The sequence below is a fragment of the Rutilus rutilus genome, assembly GCF_951802725.1.
Source record: "Rutilus rutilus genome assembly, chromosome: 6".
Classification (NCBI taxonomy): domain Eukaryota; kingdom Metazoa; phylum Chordata; class Actinopteri; order Cypriniformes; family Leuciscidae; genus Rutilus; species Rutilus rutilus.
The window spans coordinates 12,620,448-12,641,457 of record NC_140214.1 but is presented as its reverse complement, the minus strand read 5'-3'; the positions used below and the strand labels follow the sequence as shown (position 1 = coordinate 12,641,457).

Sequence of the window (21,010 nt, the reverse complement as noted above, 5' to 3'; positions counted from 1 at the left end):
GCATTAGGGAGGCATTTCTCAGTCCGTCTCCATCTTATTAGCACTGTGGCAAACACACCGAATGATTAGAAACCGTCTGATCTTTGAAAAAAAGCCTGTCGTTTATGCTAATCAGGCCTTCTGATGGACACTGCAGGCCAAAACGTTCCCTCACCAAAAATATGGAGCATTGCAGAGCGTCTCTGTGCATCTCTTTCAACTTTGTCAATTTTTGGAGACTAATTTTGTATAGACGTTGAATAGCGTATTGTAACTTCTCTTTTGTTCTGCATTGCATGCGGCATAGATGTTCTAAAGCCCAGAAACAAATCCGATCCCTGTTTCTCTCCCTTTCTCTTTATTGGCGTGACAGTAGTGAACAAAGGATTCAGAACAAAGTGCTTTCATTTGTTGAATTTCCTCATTACTGAATGTTGACGAGATCATTCACATAATTTTCTTTTTTTGTCAGTAATAGAGACCCCTGAAAGTCATTTACTTTTATTCTAGCTTCAAACACGGCCACTGCCGTCTAATTTGAAATATACCAAAAGTGTTGTGGACTGCGTCAGATGTTAACAAACGTATAAACGCAACTTATTATCTAGCGATCTTCAAAATAAAATGTCTTCAGTGTACAAATCTTCTTTTAAAGCATAATTTTTCACTGTACATTTGAGTTATATGGGCTGTATAGATCTTTAGAGATGGAAAAAAACAAGGTTATTGATGTGAAATTGTACTTTCTTTAAATCAGCATATTCACATCATTTACTTTCCCACATCTCGTTCCAAACCTCTATGACTTTCTTTTTTTTCTGTTTAACAGAGTTTCCTTGTTTCTCTTTTCTTTTTTATCCATGGAAGTCAGTGGGTTCCAAAGCAACACAGGACCCTCTGACTTCCATTGTTTGGGAAAAGTGTAACGCAGTTCGTTGTTGTGGGAAGAAGGAGGTGGGAACTGTCGAAAATTCACAACTTTAATAATAAAATAAACAAATACAAAACAAAAGTAAAAGACAGCAGCCCCTCACGGACGAGTGCTGTCACATATAATAAAACAAACAAAACACAAGTCCAGGCCTGTCCTCTCTCGATCTCCACTGTCGTCACTCCTCCTTTTATGCTTCCGCTCATCATTAATCACGCCACTCGTCCTGCTCGCCACATCAAGCATTCTTGCAAGTATATTTTGTGTTTTGGAAGCAAGTCACCTCTTTAAGCAACACAGAAACCAAAATGCTGATTTAAAGAACATATAATATCCCATCAAGTATGTTTTGAATCTCTTAAAGGCTATATAGCACATGTAACTTAATACAGTGAAAGAATATGCTTTATAAGAAGAGTTAAACATAAGGTGCTGCAAAGAACCATTGCAAAATCTTTATTTTGAAGTAGTGTTTATACATTGTTAGCACCTGACGTTGTCTGAAATGTTATTAATTCAAATTAGACTACAGTGGTGGTGTTTCTGAAATTTTGCATTTTCAGTTTGGGTTAACACTATCTAACTAACTATTTAAAGCACCAGAACTTTGATTTCTAAACACTCTTAAAAATAAATGTTTTATTGGCATCTCTGTCTTCTTTAACTTCCATGGAACTTAACCATTCCACAAAAGTTGTGTTATAGTAGAAGTATAGGTTCTTTAGATTTTTAAACTGTTCTTCACACAAAGACAAAAATGTTTCTTTAAAGAACTGTGAAACAGTTCTTTGTGGAGCCAAAAATGGTTCTTCTGTGGCTCTGCTGCGAAACCCCCCTTCTGGAACCTTCATTTAAAGGGATACTTCACCTCTGGAAAGATGAATGTGTATTTAAAATAGGTCATTTATGTAGAAGAAATGTGAAATTATTTTTGAATTTGGAGCTTTCTAGACTGAGAAAAGCCAGAAAATGTATTTTTGGCTTATGTGGTTGAAAGACAACAACTCCCAGAATGCACTTGCTTCGCTGCCCTAGGAGGCCACTCCCAAGCCACGCCTACCGGTAAGAGTGCAGTTAAACAACAAGGCTAGGCTACTAGTGAGTCTCCGCGACGAGTTTGCCCGGGATTTCGAGATCGCCCAAAATGTCCGGGATTCGGCTTTTGCGTGATACATTCATTATGCTTACTGTGGCGAGCAGGACGAGGCTGAGGGCCGCGGGAGAACGGCCTGAGATTACTGATGAGCGCACCGGTCTCGTATCTCTCACGGAGGAGCGGGAATTTTCTTTGCAATGTTAAAACGCATATCAACCGATCACTTGTTTAGCGTTCATGTAATAAACACTACATTCAGATTCACCAATCGGAATGAATTCAGTTAGATTGAAACAAAAGGTGTGCATGTAAACAATGAATGGCGACTGCAGAAAGCAAAAGCCGAATCCCGGACATTTTGGACGATCTCGACGGCCGGACATGTCCGGGAAAAAGAGGATGGTAACCCCTAGGGCTGTACCAGAATATTCGAGTATTCGAATATTCGTTCGGTGGGTTGGTATTCGATTTTCAAATTTGACATTCGAATATTCGTTTTAATTATTTATTTTTTTTTCACACCTGGCATCCCCCTAGAAACTGTTCCCATTCGCGCTTGAATGGGGCTGTCATGCATTTTCTCAGATCGGATAGTTCTCTCTGATTTATCAATATGAACAATGAACACATAAATGTGTTTTTGCAAAACGGATATGAATCCGAACTTCAAATCCCGCGCTATAGGCAGATGTGATGGAGTGCACGTCACTAGCAACAGATAAGCTGCATTTTACTGATCGTCAGCTAAAATTTCTAAATCAAAGACCGCAATATGAGAGCGGCAACAGCCCTGGTAAGATCATTTCGATTCTTTACTTTTAATGAAGTTGATTGTGTGTTAAAGCATCTGCGACCCACTTTCACTTTGATTTGCGATAGTTTGCACGTTGGCTTTATGAATAGATGCTGATCTGCGGTGACGCGTGCTGTAGGCTAAGTAAGCATCGTCATATCTGGCTATAACATGATATAGCCTAAAACACCCTCTCATACGGTTATTGTTTTAGTATTTTTGGGCGAAATACAATACTCTTATTTTAGAGCGCAGAACAGCGGAGTTTGTATGGGCAAAAGTGCATGCCTGAGCTTGTAACGTTAGTCTATAAGCTGCGTTGCTTTGACATTGTGGAAATAGAATAGAAACAATATATTAGCCTACCCTTTACTGTGTCAGTAATTACTGTGCTGCTTATTTCTGATTTGAGAGTTATTTGTTACTCAGAAAAATATTAGGCTGTGTTTTGTATCAAGTGCAGTGTTGCGCGTGAGGCGCACGCGCGCTTCCCGCTCGCGCTGTTCTGTATTAAAAGTTTATTAATTCTTAACGTGTCACGTCTCGCGTGTCTATATTGCACCAAATGTGACACTGCACTCGTGAAGTCGATTGGATGAACGGTTCTAAATGCAAGATAAATAATCTAAATGCAAACAGACAGACGCATAGAGATTCCTGCCTTTATTAGAGAGAAGAATATGTTCAGCCCCCTCCCTCCGAAGCTTCGAATATTCGATGTTAATTCCTGTCGAAGCTTCGAAGCTCAAAAAATGGTATTCGGACCAGCCCTAGTAACCCCTACTACTCAGCTTTCTCCTACTACTCAGCTTTCTCCACAGAACAAGAGCCTGCTAGCTTAGCTTCCAAAGAAAGACGGCTGACACTGTTGCGTACATTCTGTGAGTGAGATCCCACCCTCTATGGGCAGGTTGAAAACATGCGGGACAGCCCCTACTACTGGCTGTAGTCTTTAGCCTCTGGCCAAAAAATCCTCCGATGACGCAAAATGACGATTTTTGCGTCATCGGAGGATTTTTTCCAGACAAAAAATACATAAATCTCTCATCTCAGGGGGATATGAGGGTGGAAAGCACGGTAATTCGAAAGTACTACAGGTTTTCTACTAATACAAAGCTTAATGCTAAATCCTGAAGTATCCCTTCTTAAAGCTGCCGTCGGCAACATTTTTTTGATCAAATTCAGTGAAATTGACACTATAATCCGACAGAACAACATAAATAAGGTGGTTTTAGAAAAAAACCCGAGCTTCTAACTCCACCTGGAGCATGTTATTTGTTTTGCAAAAACCCACCGCTCCCGTCTCATCGGGTCCAATCAGCGCAGGGGGGTGTGAGATCTGACTGTCAATCACAGGTCGTGCACACGCGTCAGATTCCCTCTCCCTCGCGCAGATGCACACGACACGCCTGAAGATTGTACGAAGCGTGATGGCGGAGAGAAAATCTACTAACAAGCTTCCAATTCCTCGGTTATTGCTATCTATGGATAGATTAGCCAGGGCAGCCTACCTCCGAGTCCATGGTGTTGATCAATGCTGAAGAGACGCGCGTTCACAGAAAATCAGGTACACACGCACTGGCGCTCGTTGGTAGTGGGGGAGGGGCATGAGAGTTGTAAACATTCAAAATTTTGGCTAAGTCCACTCAATCTGCCAGACTTGCCGACTGCAGCTTTAAGAGAATAAAAAATTCTTAGTGAAAATTAGAAAACTTATGGTATCAGACTGTAAAAGTTGTACTTTTTCAGAATTCCAGCGTAGCTGCATGAATTAGCTGTAGACATTTTGCAGACCTGAAAAGGTCACTCTGTCTCCTACGCTTCTTTAGTTCTCGCATTAATAAAAAGTAAAATCCACACATCACCTTGACCGTAGTTGTTTTGTGTCATCAGCACGGGCGGTTATCTCAAGGTCACATGCTAATTGTCAAATGAAAAGCTAAGGTTGGTCACCTCCCGTTTTAATGCTGTAAAAAACACAAGGTAATCAAACAAGCAATTAAGCATTATGGGAGGAAATAACTTCATGCTGTGCCCTTTGCAGGCTCCCTTTCAGGTTTTACAGCTCTTCCCCAGCCCAGACGCGCGCCAAACAGGAAGTCAGCATTTAAGACCGCCTGCCATTCATCACTCTGAGAGGAGGAGAATGTTTTAGGGGTGGAACAGATCAGTAGAGAAGGTCAGCGTAGAGGTCAGATGTGTGTATTTTGCAGAAGCCCACGATAAACATGCATGTTCGTTTAAATAAAAATCAAGTTTAAAAAGGAAGTTTTAATTTCAAGTTTATGATATTTCAAAGGGTCATAACTTTGGCCAAACAGTCACTGATTACTCTTTAGCGAATGGCTTCCTTCATGCCGACTCTCTTGCTCTCATTTCTAAGGCGGTAATTTTGTGTTTGTAAAATGAGACGCCGGATGAATTAAAGCAGATGAGGTGATCGTAATTCAGCACACTGCTGGAGCGCGAGGGTAAGAGCAGCAGCAGTCATGGGAATATCTGAACCATTTTCTTTTTCACCTAATTTTAAGTCAGTTAGAATCAGTTGGCAAGGACATGTGGCTAGGGAGGCTTTAATGGAGATGAATGGAATGCCATCCTCGTATTTCTGTAGTCCACTTGCACCAAACAGTCTCGATCAACTCTTCTGAATATCAAGCCTGCTTTTCATCTGAAATATGTCTCATTGTGCAGCTTGTTTATCGTCGTTTGTCCAAAATTTGAATTTCGAGAAAGTTTTGTCAAGGTTGAGAAGTTCTTTTGCATCTTTCCAGCCTTTGAACTTCCATTAGATTCACATTTCAATTTGAGACTGTTTGGTTTCAAAGCCTTCCCTTTACATCCATATTTACTCAGTTTAAAGGTATCAAACTTTCTTCTAAAGGCGCCTCGGTGTAAAAACCCATCCACCCGAGGTGACGCCGAGGAGAAAGTTTCCTTGCGTTTGATCACGCCGCTGTCTTTGTCTGGCCGGCGTTCTTGATCCTGAAGAGATTCTGTTTTGGAGAGAGCCGTTTTTCACACCAGGCACCTCGCAGAGATGGGGGAATCAAAAAATGCCTTAGTCAGCTCGCCGCTCAGGGCAGGGGCTGATGGGAATGGGCTCTACAGCTCTAGGGTTCCTGTTACAGTGGATCACTTTCTCCCCAAGTCTCATTTCAATAGCGTTAGTATGCTGCAGCTCAGCAGAGCGCTCCGAGCAGAAAGCACACTGTCAGCACAATCGTCAGCCCCTGCTCCGACTCGAGCCCTCAAAGAGTGTCAAGACGTAGATGTGAAAGTATAGCGAGAGAGATAAAAGGAAAGGAGAAACGATGGCGATGGAAGTTCTAAAAAGTGAAAAGGTCAGATAAGAGAGAAGAATAACTGAGATGTTGCGCGACATGCATAAAATGGCAAACCATAACAAGCTGTTTTATTCCTCCTTACATTTTGTATTAATACTTTTTTTTTTTTTTTTGCATGTACAGTACCCTTCAAAAGTTTGGGGTCTGTAAGAATTTTTTTTTTTTTTTAAGAAGTCTCTTGTTACCAAGGCTACATTTATTTTATCAAAAATGCAGTATTAATGATAAATATTGTTACAATGCACAGTAATTTTACAGCTCCGTTTAAATTTTTTCCTATGATGGCAAAGCTGAATTTCAGCAGCCATTACTTCATTCCATAGTCACATGATCCTTCAGAAATCATTCTAATATGTTGATTTTCTACTCGAGAAATATTTCTTATAATTATCAGTGTTAAAACAGTTAAATATCTTTGTGGAAAACGTGATAAACATTTTTTTCGGGATTGTTTGCTGAATAGTGGGTTCAAAAGAAAAGCATTTTTTAAAATATAGATATTTTTGTAACATTATAAATATTTTTATTGTCACAAAAATTTCTTTAAAATATATACAAATATATATTTATTGATTCTGTGCTTTGGTCTTTACTATGCCAATAAAGCTGTTTAAAATCTGAAACTGTATAAGAGACCGGCATCAAAAAGCTAGAGAAAAAAGGTTAACTTTAAAAAAATGTTTTCCATATAGTGAAGAGGAATGAGGATTGGGTGCAAACAAACAAAAAAACTTAAAAGTGGTCCGTACGACTTGGCATTCCACATTCCAAATCTTCTGAAGCCATCCAATAGCCTTGTTTAAAAAACAAAACAAAAATGATCAGTGAACAAATCAGTTAGACAGTTATGTGAACTGAATCAATCAAATAATTGAAAAGATCAGTGGTGTAAAGCATTTTAGTAAATGTAATTAGTTACTAAAGTACTTGAGTATCTTTTTGGCCACTTTGTAGTTTTACTGAGTATTTTGCATGGCATCTAACTTTAACTTGTTTCTGCTATAAAGAAGTGATATTGCCATCTAAGGGCATTGACGGTACTATATCTTATGCATTTTGCCTTTACTCACCTAAACTTGTCAACAAGGCTACTTTACGTGAATGTAAGTACATTAGTAGGTAGTTGCTGAATCGCAGGTGTTTGATTTAGGAGATGAAGTCATGATGACTGCAGCCAGTGATGAGACCGAAACCAGAACATCCAGTGCAAGTAGACTTTGATTATTTAATTTTACTTAACATTATTTAATTTATCTGCTATATTGACGAGACCATTTTGAAGGATATGGGTTCACTTATGCACTTGAGCTTAACTGAGACTGTTGTGTCTTCCTTGGTTTATTGCAATTTTGAGGTGTGCAGTTTTATTTAGATTTTAGAAAATATCAACTGTTTCTTATTTCCGCTGGTATGTCTCTTACGTGTTGAGGACTAGTGCATATTTGACCCTACATTCAGAATGAGTAAAATGCTTAAGGGCTGTTAAAATCAAATACTCTAAGACTTTTACTCAAATCATATCGGAATTGGTACCTTGTAATGGGGTTATTTTCACTGCAAGGTATCTGTATTTTTACTCAAGTATGGTTTTCAGGTACTCTTTTAAACCTCTGGAAAAGTGATGATTCGTTTATTATTCTGATGTCCTTACTTCTAATATGAACTCTCATGAACATGTCAATGAGAGCTTGGTTGGATGTCCAGATTTTGACAATATCATTTTGATATGTTCATCACACAAAGCTATTGAATAGCTTCAGGAGAGTGATTTGAATGGGCCGATTTTATTATTATTATAAAAAAAAAAATTTTTTGGTGTATTTTGGCAAAAGAGTGGCTGGAATATTATCTAAAAAATCTTTTTTTGTGCCTCGTGGAAGAAAGAAAGTCATACTGGTTTGGAATTACATTAGGGAGAATAAATGATGACAGAATTAGCATATTTAGGTGAACTATTCTTTATAGAAGCAATGGTATGGTCTGCAGGACAGCCGTCGTGAAAAACGGTGCTCATGTGACAGCATTATTAGACCAGGAAGGTAAATTGATATGTAAATTGAGTGCGCGACTCAGAGAATAAGGAAATATGAACCTGAAATATGCTAGACCTTCACATAGAGCGAGAACAGCTTTTTTCCACTCCCGTCAGCAGAGTACAATAGCAGTCCCAGGCAAACCGAACATCTCATATCTGTCTCCTCTGTGGGGCAGAATGTTCTGGAGAAAGAGAGCGAGAGTGCATTAGGCAACACAAAGTGATTTGTCCTCATGGTGTTCAGGTCGTACTGAGAGAGCAGAGACCATGCTGAACAAAAGCAAGCAGCACTCGCTCATTTATTGGAGGAACACTGGAAGATTGGAGTCGTTCATCAGGATGATGCTCACTGCTTTGTTCGTCAAGGAGAGACGTTTTGTCAATACAAGATGCTCTTTTTCTCATTAGATTCCTGAGAGGCCTGTCAGCCATACAGACGTACAGTGAGAACAGATTTAGAAGATTTGTGCTCCTCAATATCCGCATACACACTACGTAATGGAAATGTATGTTTCCTATTGACGTAAACAGCATAGAATCCGCACATTTTCATCTAATCCATCCATCCATCCATCCATCCAGCTAGCTATCCATTCAATGTCTGTCTCTCTATAATTGTTCTATCTATCTATCTATCTATCTATCTATCTATCTATCTATCTATCTATCTATCTATCTATCTATCTATCTATCTATCTATCTATCTATCTATCTATCTATCTATCTATCTATCTATCTATCTATCTATCTATCTATCTATCTATCTATCTGTCTGTCTGTCTGTCTGTCTGTCTAAACTCATGACAAACTATAAAATGACATGACAAAATAACACCTGTATTTCAGAATACCTGTGCTGCAAATGTAACTGTTGTACTTTTAAACATCTCTGTAAATGGATGCTGGTATTGGATTATAATCAGCCTAACAAAACGTTAGAAAAAACGAATGCAAAATCATTGTCACAACACACACAGTATTTGGTGTGCACTTGTCATTTTCCTGACAGCATAGCTGAGTCCTATCATAATAAACAGCTGTTATATTTGCTGATATTATCACATTTGTCAGATTGCATTCATAAAACAACAAGAGAAAGTTACGATCTTAATGAATGGCGTGTTTTCCAGTTTTGATGACCTTAACCTACCGTTCTTGTTTATTTGGCACATTTGTCTCCTTTTTTTTTCTTTCTTCCTTCTCCTTGACATCAATGACAAGATGAGTCGAGGTTTCCACAGTCACACAGACACGCACACACACGCACGGGGGGATCCATCCGTCCAGCCAATTAGTGGCGTTTACATGATGACAAGCTTGTGTTTGATTCAGCCAAATAAAATCAGCATCAAACAGAAGTGATGGAGCATGATGAACACTGGGAATCGACTCCACTATGTGGTGCATACACACGTATGTATGTATGTGTGTGTGTGTGTGAGTGAGGTGCGCTTGCCAAAGACAGAATCATTCAAACTCAGCTTCAGCCTGCCAACTGGCCATGGCTGGGCTCCTGTGACCCTGGCATGGGCGGCCCCTCTCCTCATCATTACTGCCAAATTAAAAGCCAGAAGCCTCCAGCTCATCTGTCTCCCTTCTGCCGACTCTTATCACAGACTCGGCCGCTCCCTCGCCGTGCCGAACGGAGAGCACGCTTATTACGGGAGCCTTGGAACTCGCCCCAAACCAATTATAATCAAAATATGATTTTAAAATGTACTAGTCCATGATTGTAATGAGAGAGTTCTACATTTTCTTCTCAGATTAGCTGTCATGAGTGATTCTTACTTCGAGACAAATTACCGAGGGGAGTTTAGGCTCAGGAACAGGGGAGAAGAGAACCTGAAGAAAGGAAATGTAATTCCCTCATAGCTTCTCTCATTAAAGCGTAATGCTGTTTGCAAAGGAGCATAAAAGATTAGGCAGTTACATGTGGGAAGATGCGGAGGCTGATTCGGTTCAAGAAGATCTTCAGTCAAGCATCCTCATGACCTGCTGTAAGGTACGGAGGAAAATAAATGGCTTTCTAGACACACTCAAAGGCAAGTCAGGTCATTTGGTTTATAGAATTATCTAGAATTTCTCCTAACTAATTGAAAGCTGAAGGATTTATATAGGAAGGAACCATATATAAAAAATGCTATGTTGAAAGTTTTTTAATTAAACATATTAATTAATTCAACTTCATGTTGAATGTTTATTTTATTTTGTTATTTTACTGTATTATTTTAATTACTGGCACCTTATTTTTATTTATTTCTTTACTACATCAATCCTGTAACAACTCGACCTCCCCTTTATTTTTGTTCTATATTAAATATAAACCTCCTGATTTCACAAGGGAATTTTGAGCTTGTGTTTAGTCTCATATTCAAGCTTCCATCACAGACACCGAGTCAGACATGTTTATGATTATCTTACGCAAGGAATGTATAAAAAGGCAAACTTGTTCACTTAAAAAATGTGAAACTGCTATTATAATTTCATTACCATGTGCCTTCAGGAAACGCACTTCAGGAAACTTTTTTTGCGTAAACTGCAACTGCAATTAGTTGACAAATGACTGCGATGTTTAAAATGTTCCAGGAGCTTTTATACTGGGTATGTTGCACTATATTGCTGCAGGCAAAGGCAGACGGTTTCAGAATCATACCCACGGAGACCCAGAACACCAGTGGGTATTTTTAGACATTCCAACGTGCCCTCAGAGACTACTCACAGATGTGCTAGTGTGCTCAACACACACACACACACATATATATATGCAAAGACAAACTTTTATCAGGGCATACACTTATTCAAACTCAAATTTTAACAGTTGTATTCATGTTTTAGGTGGCATGCTCATTCAAACACATTCAGACTCAATTAAAGTCAGCATGAAAGGGAAGTTTTGATGGTCTATTATGATGTATATCCGATTGAAACAGCTTCTGGAATGAGAAAAAAAAATGTAGGGAGGGAATTGATTGGATCGTAGGAAGTTGGGTGTAACTAACTAAATGGAAGCAAATCTGAATGCAACATTCTGTAAAAATATAAGAATCTTCAATTATGTTTTTCATGGTGACTTTTAAGTATATACAGACTGGAAAACAGTGATTAATGTTACAGCTGAGTCTATTATATGAAGGAAACTTCATCTCCTTCAGCAGCATGGAAATAATTGTAATCTTTTCCTCACTCTCGAGTCCTGAATGGCAATTTTATGGCTGGTTTATAAAATACACCTTTTTATAGGTGATGTTTTTATCTTTTTTATGCGTTTCAGACATTGTGGCTACATCAAAGCGAAGCAAGATCCAGATGAAGAAAAAATGCAGTTTCAGAACGGGAGAGGTACGGTGGCCAAAATAGCTCGCACACAAACACACAAAACACTCATACATAATGGATTGTCAAAACAAATGGTTGTTTTTAGAGGTAACATAAATGTAAAAGGTCTCTCTTCCAGCTATGAGAGTGGGATATAAATCAAAAACTCTCATGCTCAACCTCACTGTGGAGTTTATCTTTTCCAACATTTTTAGGAGACCGTTTGGGTTTATGGTCCAGTCGTGTCTTGGTTTTCACTTGGACTCAAAATCCCTGTGTGAAAACATATGTGATCTTTTTTTCTTCTTCTTCTTATTGCAGTGAAACTGCCAGGAAGCAGGACGTACATTCACCCCCACACTTATGAGGACCCAAATCAAGCCGTCCGAGATTTTGCCAAGGAAATCGATGCCTCTAATATACGTATAGAGAGAGTTATAGGTGCAGGTGAGAGTCTGACTCTTCTGTAGACCAAATTGTGGAAATAAAATCACTTTGAATCACATTATACAAATGTCGCTACTTGCACACTAGGGTTTGTTCACTTCATAAAACCTTTTTCGGAATGTTTTCAGGGCGTAAGTTGCAGTTCTTTGATAATATATGTCAAAGAATAGAGATTTGTATTTGAGCCCTAATTATACAACGTCTGCCAACTGTAATCCTCCCACATAAAGCTGCTGTTTGAAACACTGACCTATTAATACCGCGTATCTCTGCGTCTGAACTTAGCTTTGAAATCTCATTTTCCTCAGCGTTTGGTTTCTCTGTGAGTGAATGTCTGCTTCTCCATTTTCAAAAAATGTTTGTACTTAGTGCTTCTTTCATTCTTTCTCTGTCTCGTTTCCTCTTTCTCTCCATCTGGCTGCGATAGTGTTCATCAGAGTTCTTTAGGGCTTTAGGAGATCTGAATTAAACGATACCATTTAGAAATGTTGTTAGATTCTTTGTGTGAGAACAGAACACACGTTTAACCCAGATTTGTTTGGCTGAGATGTTATCCACCACATAGCACAGCTTTCCCTAAACGCTCTCTGTGTAAGTTCAACACATCTGACACTCTGCACAGCTTTCTGGAAAACTTGATTCTGGTTGGTCAGTAATGAAATTCTGCAGTGATGGATAGAATGACAGATAGAAAGACAGACAGACATTAGATAGATAGATAGATAGATGGATGGATGGATGGATGGATGGATGGATGGATGGATGGATGGATGGATGGATGGATGGATGGATGGATGGATGGATGGATGGATGGATGGATGGATAGAGACTGATTGATACATAGATCCAATTCAATATTTCATGTTAATTTATTTCTATTTTGTAAGCTGCTATGTAATCTGCTCAAATAAAATAAAATAAATGAATAATAAAGTGTTTTGCCTTGCTTCTCAGTAAAAAATATCTAAACATCCTTAGATGATGTAATATAATCTTAAAGTCGCAGTCGTAAAATCAGTGTCCAAAGTCAGTCAAATGGATATTATTTATGCATATTTCCTTCAAAAACCTGTCATAGTCTGACGCTGATGAAAGCTGTGTGTCGCTCCCTAGGTGAGTTTGGTGAGGTTTGCAGTGGCCGTCTGAAGCTCCCCAGCAAGAGAGAAATCTACGTGGCCATCAAAAGTCTGAAGGCAGGATACTCCGAAAAGCAGAGGCGGGACTTCCTGAGCGAGGCCAGCATCATGGGACAGTTCGACCATCCCAACATCATCCGACTGGAGGGAGTCGTTACCAGATGTAAGTGACTGACATGTTCTTTCGTGTTCACCTTCACCCAAAGGCTTTTAAAATGATCGACTGAAACATTTAAGTAACCTTACACTGCATTATAAACACTGAGGGAAAAATAAGCTGTTCTCAAAAGGGCTTTCAGATTTCAATTGCACACTTGAGTTCATTGCTCAGTGCGTGGTTGAATAGCACAAGTGTGACAAAAAATGATTATTGTGACTACACCAACAACCTTTTTCCGCCACAGTGGTCACAAAGTGTTTTCATGGCATTGTGATTAAGAGGCAGATGGGGGTGTGCTGTATACTCACTGATGTGCTCAGTCTTGGGGAGGACAGGAACAGAGCTCCACTGTTCCACCTGAATGGATCTGTTGAGTTGGATCTGACCACACAAGAGTATTGGCTCGCTACAGCAGATGTATTGCAGAGCAAGCCTAGATTCTCGGTTAAAGCTTGACTAAACATTCTTGCTCTAAATGTACCCGTTAACTGTTTACTTTTCATTAGGGAATGTTTGGCTCCTTGGAAACTTTTCATTAGGGAATGTTATGCAGAACGTTAACATTACGTTAAAATAATATTAAGTAAACCTAAGTGTTGAATGTCTTTTCGAATTGTATTTGTTGAGAAGAGGTCTGTTACTTGAAAATGGATTTTCACCTGGTAGATTATCTTTCTTTTTTTTTTGTCTTTTTACTTGGGCCAAAAGGCAACCCCACCAAAAAAAAAACCTAGCAAAAGTATAGGAACCAGTGTTAGTACAATTGAGATACTCTTATAGGTTTTGTATACATATTTTTGGATTAGTTTGATTTTTTTTATACATTTTCTGTTTTAATTTTTAGTTAAAGTTTTAGTAATTTTGTGTGTTTTGTCAATTTTATATGTTTTTAAATTATGTACATCAAGTTAAAAAAAATGAAAATGAGAAATTTCCCCTTGGCAACTAGCTGAAATAAAATGAGTTTAAGTTTGTTATATTTTATTATATTTCAATTAATAATATTATTATTTTTAAAAAGTAAAAATTTTGTTTTCGTTTCATGATAGGAACATGCAAAAAAGTAGAATGTGATAATATTGTTGGCTTTTAAACATTAAGTAGTTTCAGCAACATGAAGAACATTACAAATCAACGTTCTTACTAAGTTGTTAATGCAAAGAATGTTGTCAGGAATGTTATACTAACCTTTAAATAGCATTATAGTCACTTTCTTTTTTTTTAAATAGACATTTTAATATTCTTGCAACCAAAAGGAAATACTTGTAAAATTTTAGGACATAAATTTGTTATCTGGGAACTTAATGTGAGGCCACTTTCTTCTTGCGTATTATATTCTTTGTGTTTGTTTTTCCCTTTAATCGTTTGTTTCTCCAATCTTTGACTGCCATTTGCACGTATATGTTTGTGGCCTATTGCCGTTGTCTAAATTGGATCTTAATCGCAGACAGAGATAGACTTACACTGGGTTATGCGTGTTGGAAACCTTTAAGAGTTTCATTATCTCATCAGTAATGGGGCTTATCGAAGAACTTCAGCTTTCACCAGACGCCAAACAAAAAAACCCTTTCTTTCAAGTGTCATTATGACTGAACCAACGTCTGCGACTCTCCACACTACCTATAGAGCACAACAATGAGAGTATGCATATTTATGACTGCATGAATATTAATCATTTAAATAGTTAATTGGATGTGTTTTAAGTATCATAAATATTCAGCAGCGCACATATGAACAGCGAAGTCTCGACATTTCTTATTCATTTTTCGCTCTGTTCTCTCTAATGCGGAATGCTAATTTTGACCTTTTGTTAGCATTGGTTTGTGCAGTTTACAGAACTATTTTCTCTGTAAATCGAGTTTGCTTTTCATTTTGAAAAGGCAGACGCTGCCTAATTGCCTGTCTTCCAGTTATAAGTGGTGTATTTATGTTCTGAGCAAATATCAGGGGCTCAGGGTTAAAGCTCAGTTCAGTATCTCTCGGAGCACGCAGACTATTTGGAAGAACAAAGTAGCGGTTTAAGTGAGAGTAATGCATTCAACATTGGGGTGCACTTTGACCTCTGTCTTCATGGAATAGACCGGTCCTCTCTCGGAATCTAAAAAAAGCCTGATTTTGACAGGGTAAAAGAGAGTTTAGAGGAAGATGTAGAGGGAAAAAATGAGACATTCTTAGAAACAAGCATGAGGGCATAGAAATGTGCACCGCTTATGTTTACTAATTTTAGAATCTGCAGGATGTTTGTCATGTAAAAAAGATATCTTTGATTTGACTCTTTGTTACAGTGTAATTAGAGTGTAAATACAGTGTAATATATTTACACTAAGTACTAAGAAATATTAATTAACAACATGTACTTACTATAGAGTTAGTGTTAGGATAAGGGTTTGGTTTAGGATTAGTTGCATGTAATTATGCTTAATTTACTGTTATTTTTACTGTAAGTACATGCAAAACTTCTGATCAAGCTATTTGACATATTCTTACATATAAAAACTGAATTTACACTTTTGTGTAAGATATTATTTTTGTGATAATTTGTCTTCTGGTATATACTTGAATATCTTAATTTTAACTAAGCATCTTACAGATTTTTGAAGGGTAAAGTGATAGTCATGTCACTGCCCATATGGCCGCATGTACTCTGGCCTTGGGGGGTGTGAATAGTTGCACGTATGACAGCGAAGAGAGGCAATTTCACAGATCACTGCTCTGCAGGTCAGTGGCTGCAGGGCCGAGGAGAGGGCAAGGGAACATCAGGGACAACTCGCTAACCTTTAACTCCAAACAGTTATTCAAAACATCCATTTCTAACAGCTCTCAGCATTAAAATCCTTCTATTTTGTACATCCTTTAAAAACCTAAAATATATGCAGGGTAGTGTCTCAATATACCACTGCATGATCATTGATTAGCTCCTTCGGTAATGGTGTCTGATTCATTAATGAGTCATTATTTTTATTCATTTCCATGGATGAAAAGATATTGAAATAATTTTTATAGTGAATATATGTCCTTTTATTTTTGCTCGGCTCTAAAATATTTAATAAAATATTTCATTGGCACGCAGACTCTTTGGATGAATAAAGTAGCAGTTTAAGTGAAAGCAATGCATTCAGAGGCTACAGTCTCTAAAAAAATCATTGTAGAATTATGTTTAAAAATCCAGCAATCTCAAAGGACTACAAAAGTAATGGAAAAATATATATTTTTAAATTGTAAACGCTGATAAACAGTGATAAACAGCAGTATTTAATACAATAACATGTATTTTACTACAAAAATGTACTGTAAAATGTTGTGCAGGAACTTCTGGGAACTCTTGAACTCAAATGAGTCAATCAAGTTTTAACAGTTTTTTTTAATAAACAAGGCTGCCGCCAAATAGTCAACTAAACATTAGTCGACAAGACGAGGCTTAGTCGACCAAATGTTAATTAGTCAGTTGTGAAAAGAAACCGCTCGCAAAGACCCGCCCCCTTTAGTTACTGTTGCTATGTCCGACAAGCCATTCCGCTCTCACGCCACACATCATGTTCTCACGCAATGAAAAATACATTGCGGAGCCAAGAGGACACTGACAACGCGTCGACAGACAGGACAGAGCAGGTTACGTTTGATATGAAACAAAGTCTGAACTTTCAAATTAGGTCATTTTTTAAACAATAAATACAGTTCTCTTACGAGAGGTTCTCTCGTATTGCGTAAGCTAGCTTACGCTGCGGGAAAGTCTCCTTTCACGAGATACTGAAGCCAAAAATTATCCTAATTTTTTAAACCTTGTCAACGCAGTGCGGCAGCCTGCAGACCTAGGGCAAGCGAATCGCGTGCCCATTGGCTGCTCTGCGGCAACTGCAGCAGCCTATGGCTGAGCCTTGCGCGTGACGTCACGTCCAATGAGCGCGCTTGGCGCGCTTAGTGCGTCACAGCCCGTCATTAGGGGTGTGGCTTAGAGTATATAAGCAAGGAACAGAGGCTGCTTCGCTGATTTCTGTCTCTTCAGCGAAGCTCTTCGCATCGCTGATCTCCGAGGAAGCCGCCGTTGAATCCAGCGACCAGCACGCCGAGGATCTCAGCCTGAGGACGCCGGCCGCTCGCCGCCTTCAGCCTTCCCTGCCTGCTGCGCCATCCGGCACATATATCCTTTTTCTGCTCTGTTTTGTGTGTGTGTGTGTCCGCCGCGACACACTTGCATCTAAAAGAGCGCGAGGCGTTGTTTCAAATGCCTCGCACATCCTGTGGCTCGTGCAGAGCCTCGCTCAGCGACGGAGACCGCCACGTGCTGTGCGCTCTCTGCCTGGGTTTTGACCACGCTGTTCGCGCTCTCTCCGAGGGCGGCTGCGAACAGTGTGAGGATTTACCGATGTCGACCCTACGGGCTCGACTCGCTAAATTCGAAGAAACTCCATCTTCTCCGGCCGCTTCTTCCGGGCCACGAAAGAAAAAACGTCGCTCTCAAAGGCCGCCGGAACTGGACGCTACAGCTGAGCGCTCGCCGGAACCTCTCCCGCGAGCCTCGCTCTCTCCTTCCCCCCCACCCTTCTCCGACGCGCAGCGGCCGGCCACTGCCCGCACTGCCGTCGCCCTGGGGGATGATGCAGATGATGCCGCTGACAGCTGCTCTCTGCTCGCGTCTGACAGCGAGGAGTGGTCGGGCTCTCACCGCTCCGCCCCCTCTACTCTGGAGTCTTCTCGAACCCGCGCTAGTGTTGACGCAGAGCTTCTCCGCCTCCTCACTTTAGCGGTCGAGAGAATGGGACTGGATTGGTCCCCACCTAAGGAGCCGGAGCCCAATCGCCTTGACGGGTTTTTTCTGCCTAGCCGCCGCCCTGCGCCTGCCTCTAGGTCAGCACCCTTCCTGCCTGAGCTCCACGCCGAGCTCTCTAAGTCCTGGAACGCTCCGTTCTCCACCAGACTCCGCTCGCCAGTCTCCTCGGCTCTCTCCCAGGTGGACGGAGCCGCCGAGAACGGCTATAACGGCATCCCCGCCGTTGAGGATGCTGTGGCAACGCACCTTTGCCCGCCGTCTGCTAGATGGCGCTCAAAGTCTGCCCTGCCGTCTAAAGCCTGCAGGACCACCTCAGCTCTCGCCGGCCGCGCTTTCGCCGCCTCCGGCCAGGCTGCTTCCGCCCTGCACTCAATGGCTATTCTTCAGATCCTTCAAGCCGACCTCCTCCGTGAACTGGACGAGAAGGGCTCGGATCAGTCTGCCTTAACCGATCTCCGCAGCGCTACGGATCTCGCGCTGCGCGCTACCAAGACCGCTGCTCAAGCCATCGGCAGATCCATGGCCGCGCTCACCGTCATCGACAGACATCTATGGTTGACGCTCGCGGACATGAGTGAGTCAGAGCGCGCTGTGTTCCTGAACGCACCACTCTCGCCCACCGGCCTCTTTGGCCCTGCGGTCAGCGGAATTGTGGATCGGTTCTCTGAGGTACAGAAGGCGTCGCAGGCGATGGACCTCTTCCTGCCCCGCCGTTCGAGCTCAGCCACAGGCCGCCCTCAAACTCAGCCTCCTGTGCGCAGCTCTAACCAGCGCTCTTCCAGGCCCCCCAACGCTTCGCAGCGACGCCAGGGCAATCGCCCCAGGTCGCGCTCGACCAGCCGTCACAGACCGCCGCCCCCACGGGGCCCGCGGTCCAAGATCGCGTTGAAGCCCGAGCCCGCGAAGTCCTCCTAGCATCCGCAAGGAGGAAAAGATGGTTGAGTCCCGCTACGGCCGGACCGCCATCAAAACGCACAGCTCTGTCAGTCCCCTATGTTCAGGCTACTGCAGCAGCACACACCGCAGCCAACGAGCCAGTATTTACACTCGCTCGCCTGCACACAAACGCCGTTTTCACGGCGACCCAGATAAATCTCAAAAAGAGTATAAGTGCTTTAAGTGTAGAAAATGTGCCCACACCCATGTGCTCACTGCTTCACACAAGTGCAATCCCCATGGTAACGCGCCCAGAGCGCTCTCTCATAAAGCGGCCTCACACCGCTCGAGTACTAAATGTAGTAAAAGTGCCCACACTTCCGTGCTCACAACTACTCGCTGCTCGCTCTGTCACTCAGTTACCTCAAATTGCTACGGCTCAAGCCGCAGGGGTATTAAGTGTAGAAAAAGTGCCCACTCCCGTGTGCTCACTGCCTCACACAGACCAGGTTCCCATGGCAACGCGTCCAGAGCGATATCTCTTAAAGCGGAAACTTTCCGCTCGAGCATCAAGTGTAGGAAATGTGCCCACAGCCCTGTGCTCACACCTGCCCACTGCCCGCTCTGCCAGACAGGTTGCAAACCTCATAAAGCCCCCAAACACTGGCCGTGTCATAAGTGCATATCCCGCGCCAGCTCACGAGCACGCGCGCCCACTTTCAGACACCATAATCCCCACGCCGCCCTCGCGCCTGGGTTGTTTGACAGCAGTTCACGCTCCATCGTCCGAGATCGAGCTACTAAATTCTGCACAGTCGGCCAGCCCTGTTCTTCTGCCCTCGTGTCCGAGCATCGGCGGCGCGCGCGCCGCCCCGTCTTCTCTGATACAGGTTCCCCATCCCGCGCAACGCGGCGTTCTGAACCCAGAGACCATTCGACCCCTAGCTATGCATGCAAAAGCATGGGAGGCTATTCAGGGCGCGTCAGAATGGGTGCTCAACACCATAAGACACGGTTATTCGCTCCAATTTGCTCGTCGCCCTCCGCGCTTTCTAGCGCAGACGGAAACGAAAGTGAGTTTGGAAACAGCACATCTGCTTCAAGCAGAGATAACAAAGCTGCTGCGAAAAGGGGCCATAGAACAGGTGCATCCTTCCCTGAGCGAGTCAGGCTTTTACAGCCGTTACTTCCTCGTTCCCAAGAAGGACGGAGCATTAAGACCTATTTTAGATCTGAGACATCTGAACAAAGCCCTCATGAGACGGCCGTTCAGGATGATTACAACCAGACAGATCCTCGCGCAAATTCGCCCAGGAGACTGGTTTATCTCTCTCGATCTGAAAGACGCTTATTTCCAGATCCAGATAACTCCCCGTCACAGGCCATTTTTGAGATTCGCCTTCGACGGTCGAGCTTATCAATACACAGTCCTGCCGTTCGGCCTGTCTTTAGCACCCCGTACATTTACGAAATGCATGGACACGGCTCTCGCTCCCCTGAGGAGTCAGGGAATGCGAATTCTGAACTACTTGGACGATTGGCTCGTTCTAGCGCAGTCAGAGACAGAACTTGTGTCTCACAGAACAGCGCTACTCGACCACCTGGAGGTTTTGGGTCTAGCGGTCAACTGGACAAAGAGCTCGCTCTCGCCCCGGCAGTCGATTTCCTTTCTCGGAATAGAACTGGACTCGGTGGCGATGACGGCCAGATTGACGGAGCAGCGCGCGCGCCGCATCCAGCGCCTCGCTGCATCCTTCAAAGAAGGCAACCGGGTTCCCCTGAAGGCATTTCAGCGCATTCTGGGGCATATGGCCTCAGCTGCAGCAGTGCTTCAGTTGGGTTTACTGCGCATGCGCCCGCTTCAACGCTGGCTGAGAACGCGCGTATCCCATCGAGCCTGGGCGACCGGCGGCTCGCTAATCAGAGTGACTCAGGTCTGTGTCTTAGCCCTGCAGCCCTGGCTAGCAGCCGAATGGTATCACACGGGAGTGAATATGGGAGTGGTTTCACACCGGAAAGTTGTCTCTACAGACGCGTCCAACCTAGGTTGGGGAGCGCTCTTCGAAGGCAGACCGGTCTTTGGCCACTGGTCAGACCAGGAGAATCTCCTACACATAAACTGTCTAG

General features: G+C 42.1%; 1 protein-coding gene across 3 annotated transcripts in view; it reads left to right on the top strand.

Annotated features, from left to right (window-relative positions):
- epha4b (eph receptor A4b) overlaps positions 1-21,010 on the top strand; it is a 127,394-nt gene that overhangs the window by 81,345 nt on the left and 25,039 nt on the right. For all 3 annotated transcript variants that reach the window (XM_084411636.1, XM_084411635.1, XM_084411637.1), the window contains 3 exons: positions 11,453-11,520; positions 11,818-11,943; positions 13,057-13,242. In XM_084411636.1, coding sequence (XP_084267762.1) covers positions 11,453-11,520; positions 11,818-11,943; positions 13,057-13,242 — 380 coding nt within the window. The remainder of the gene's footprint in view (positions 1-11,452; positions 11,521-11,817; positions 11,944-13,056; positions 13,243-21,010) is intronic.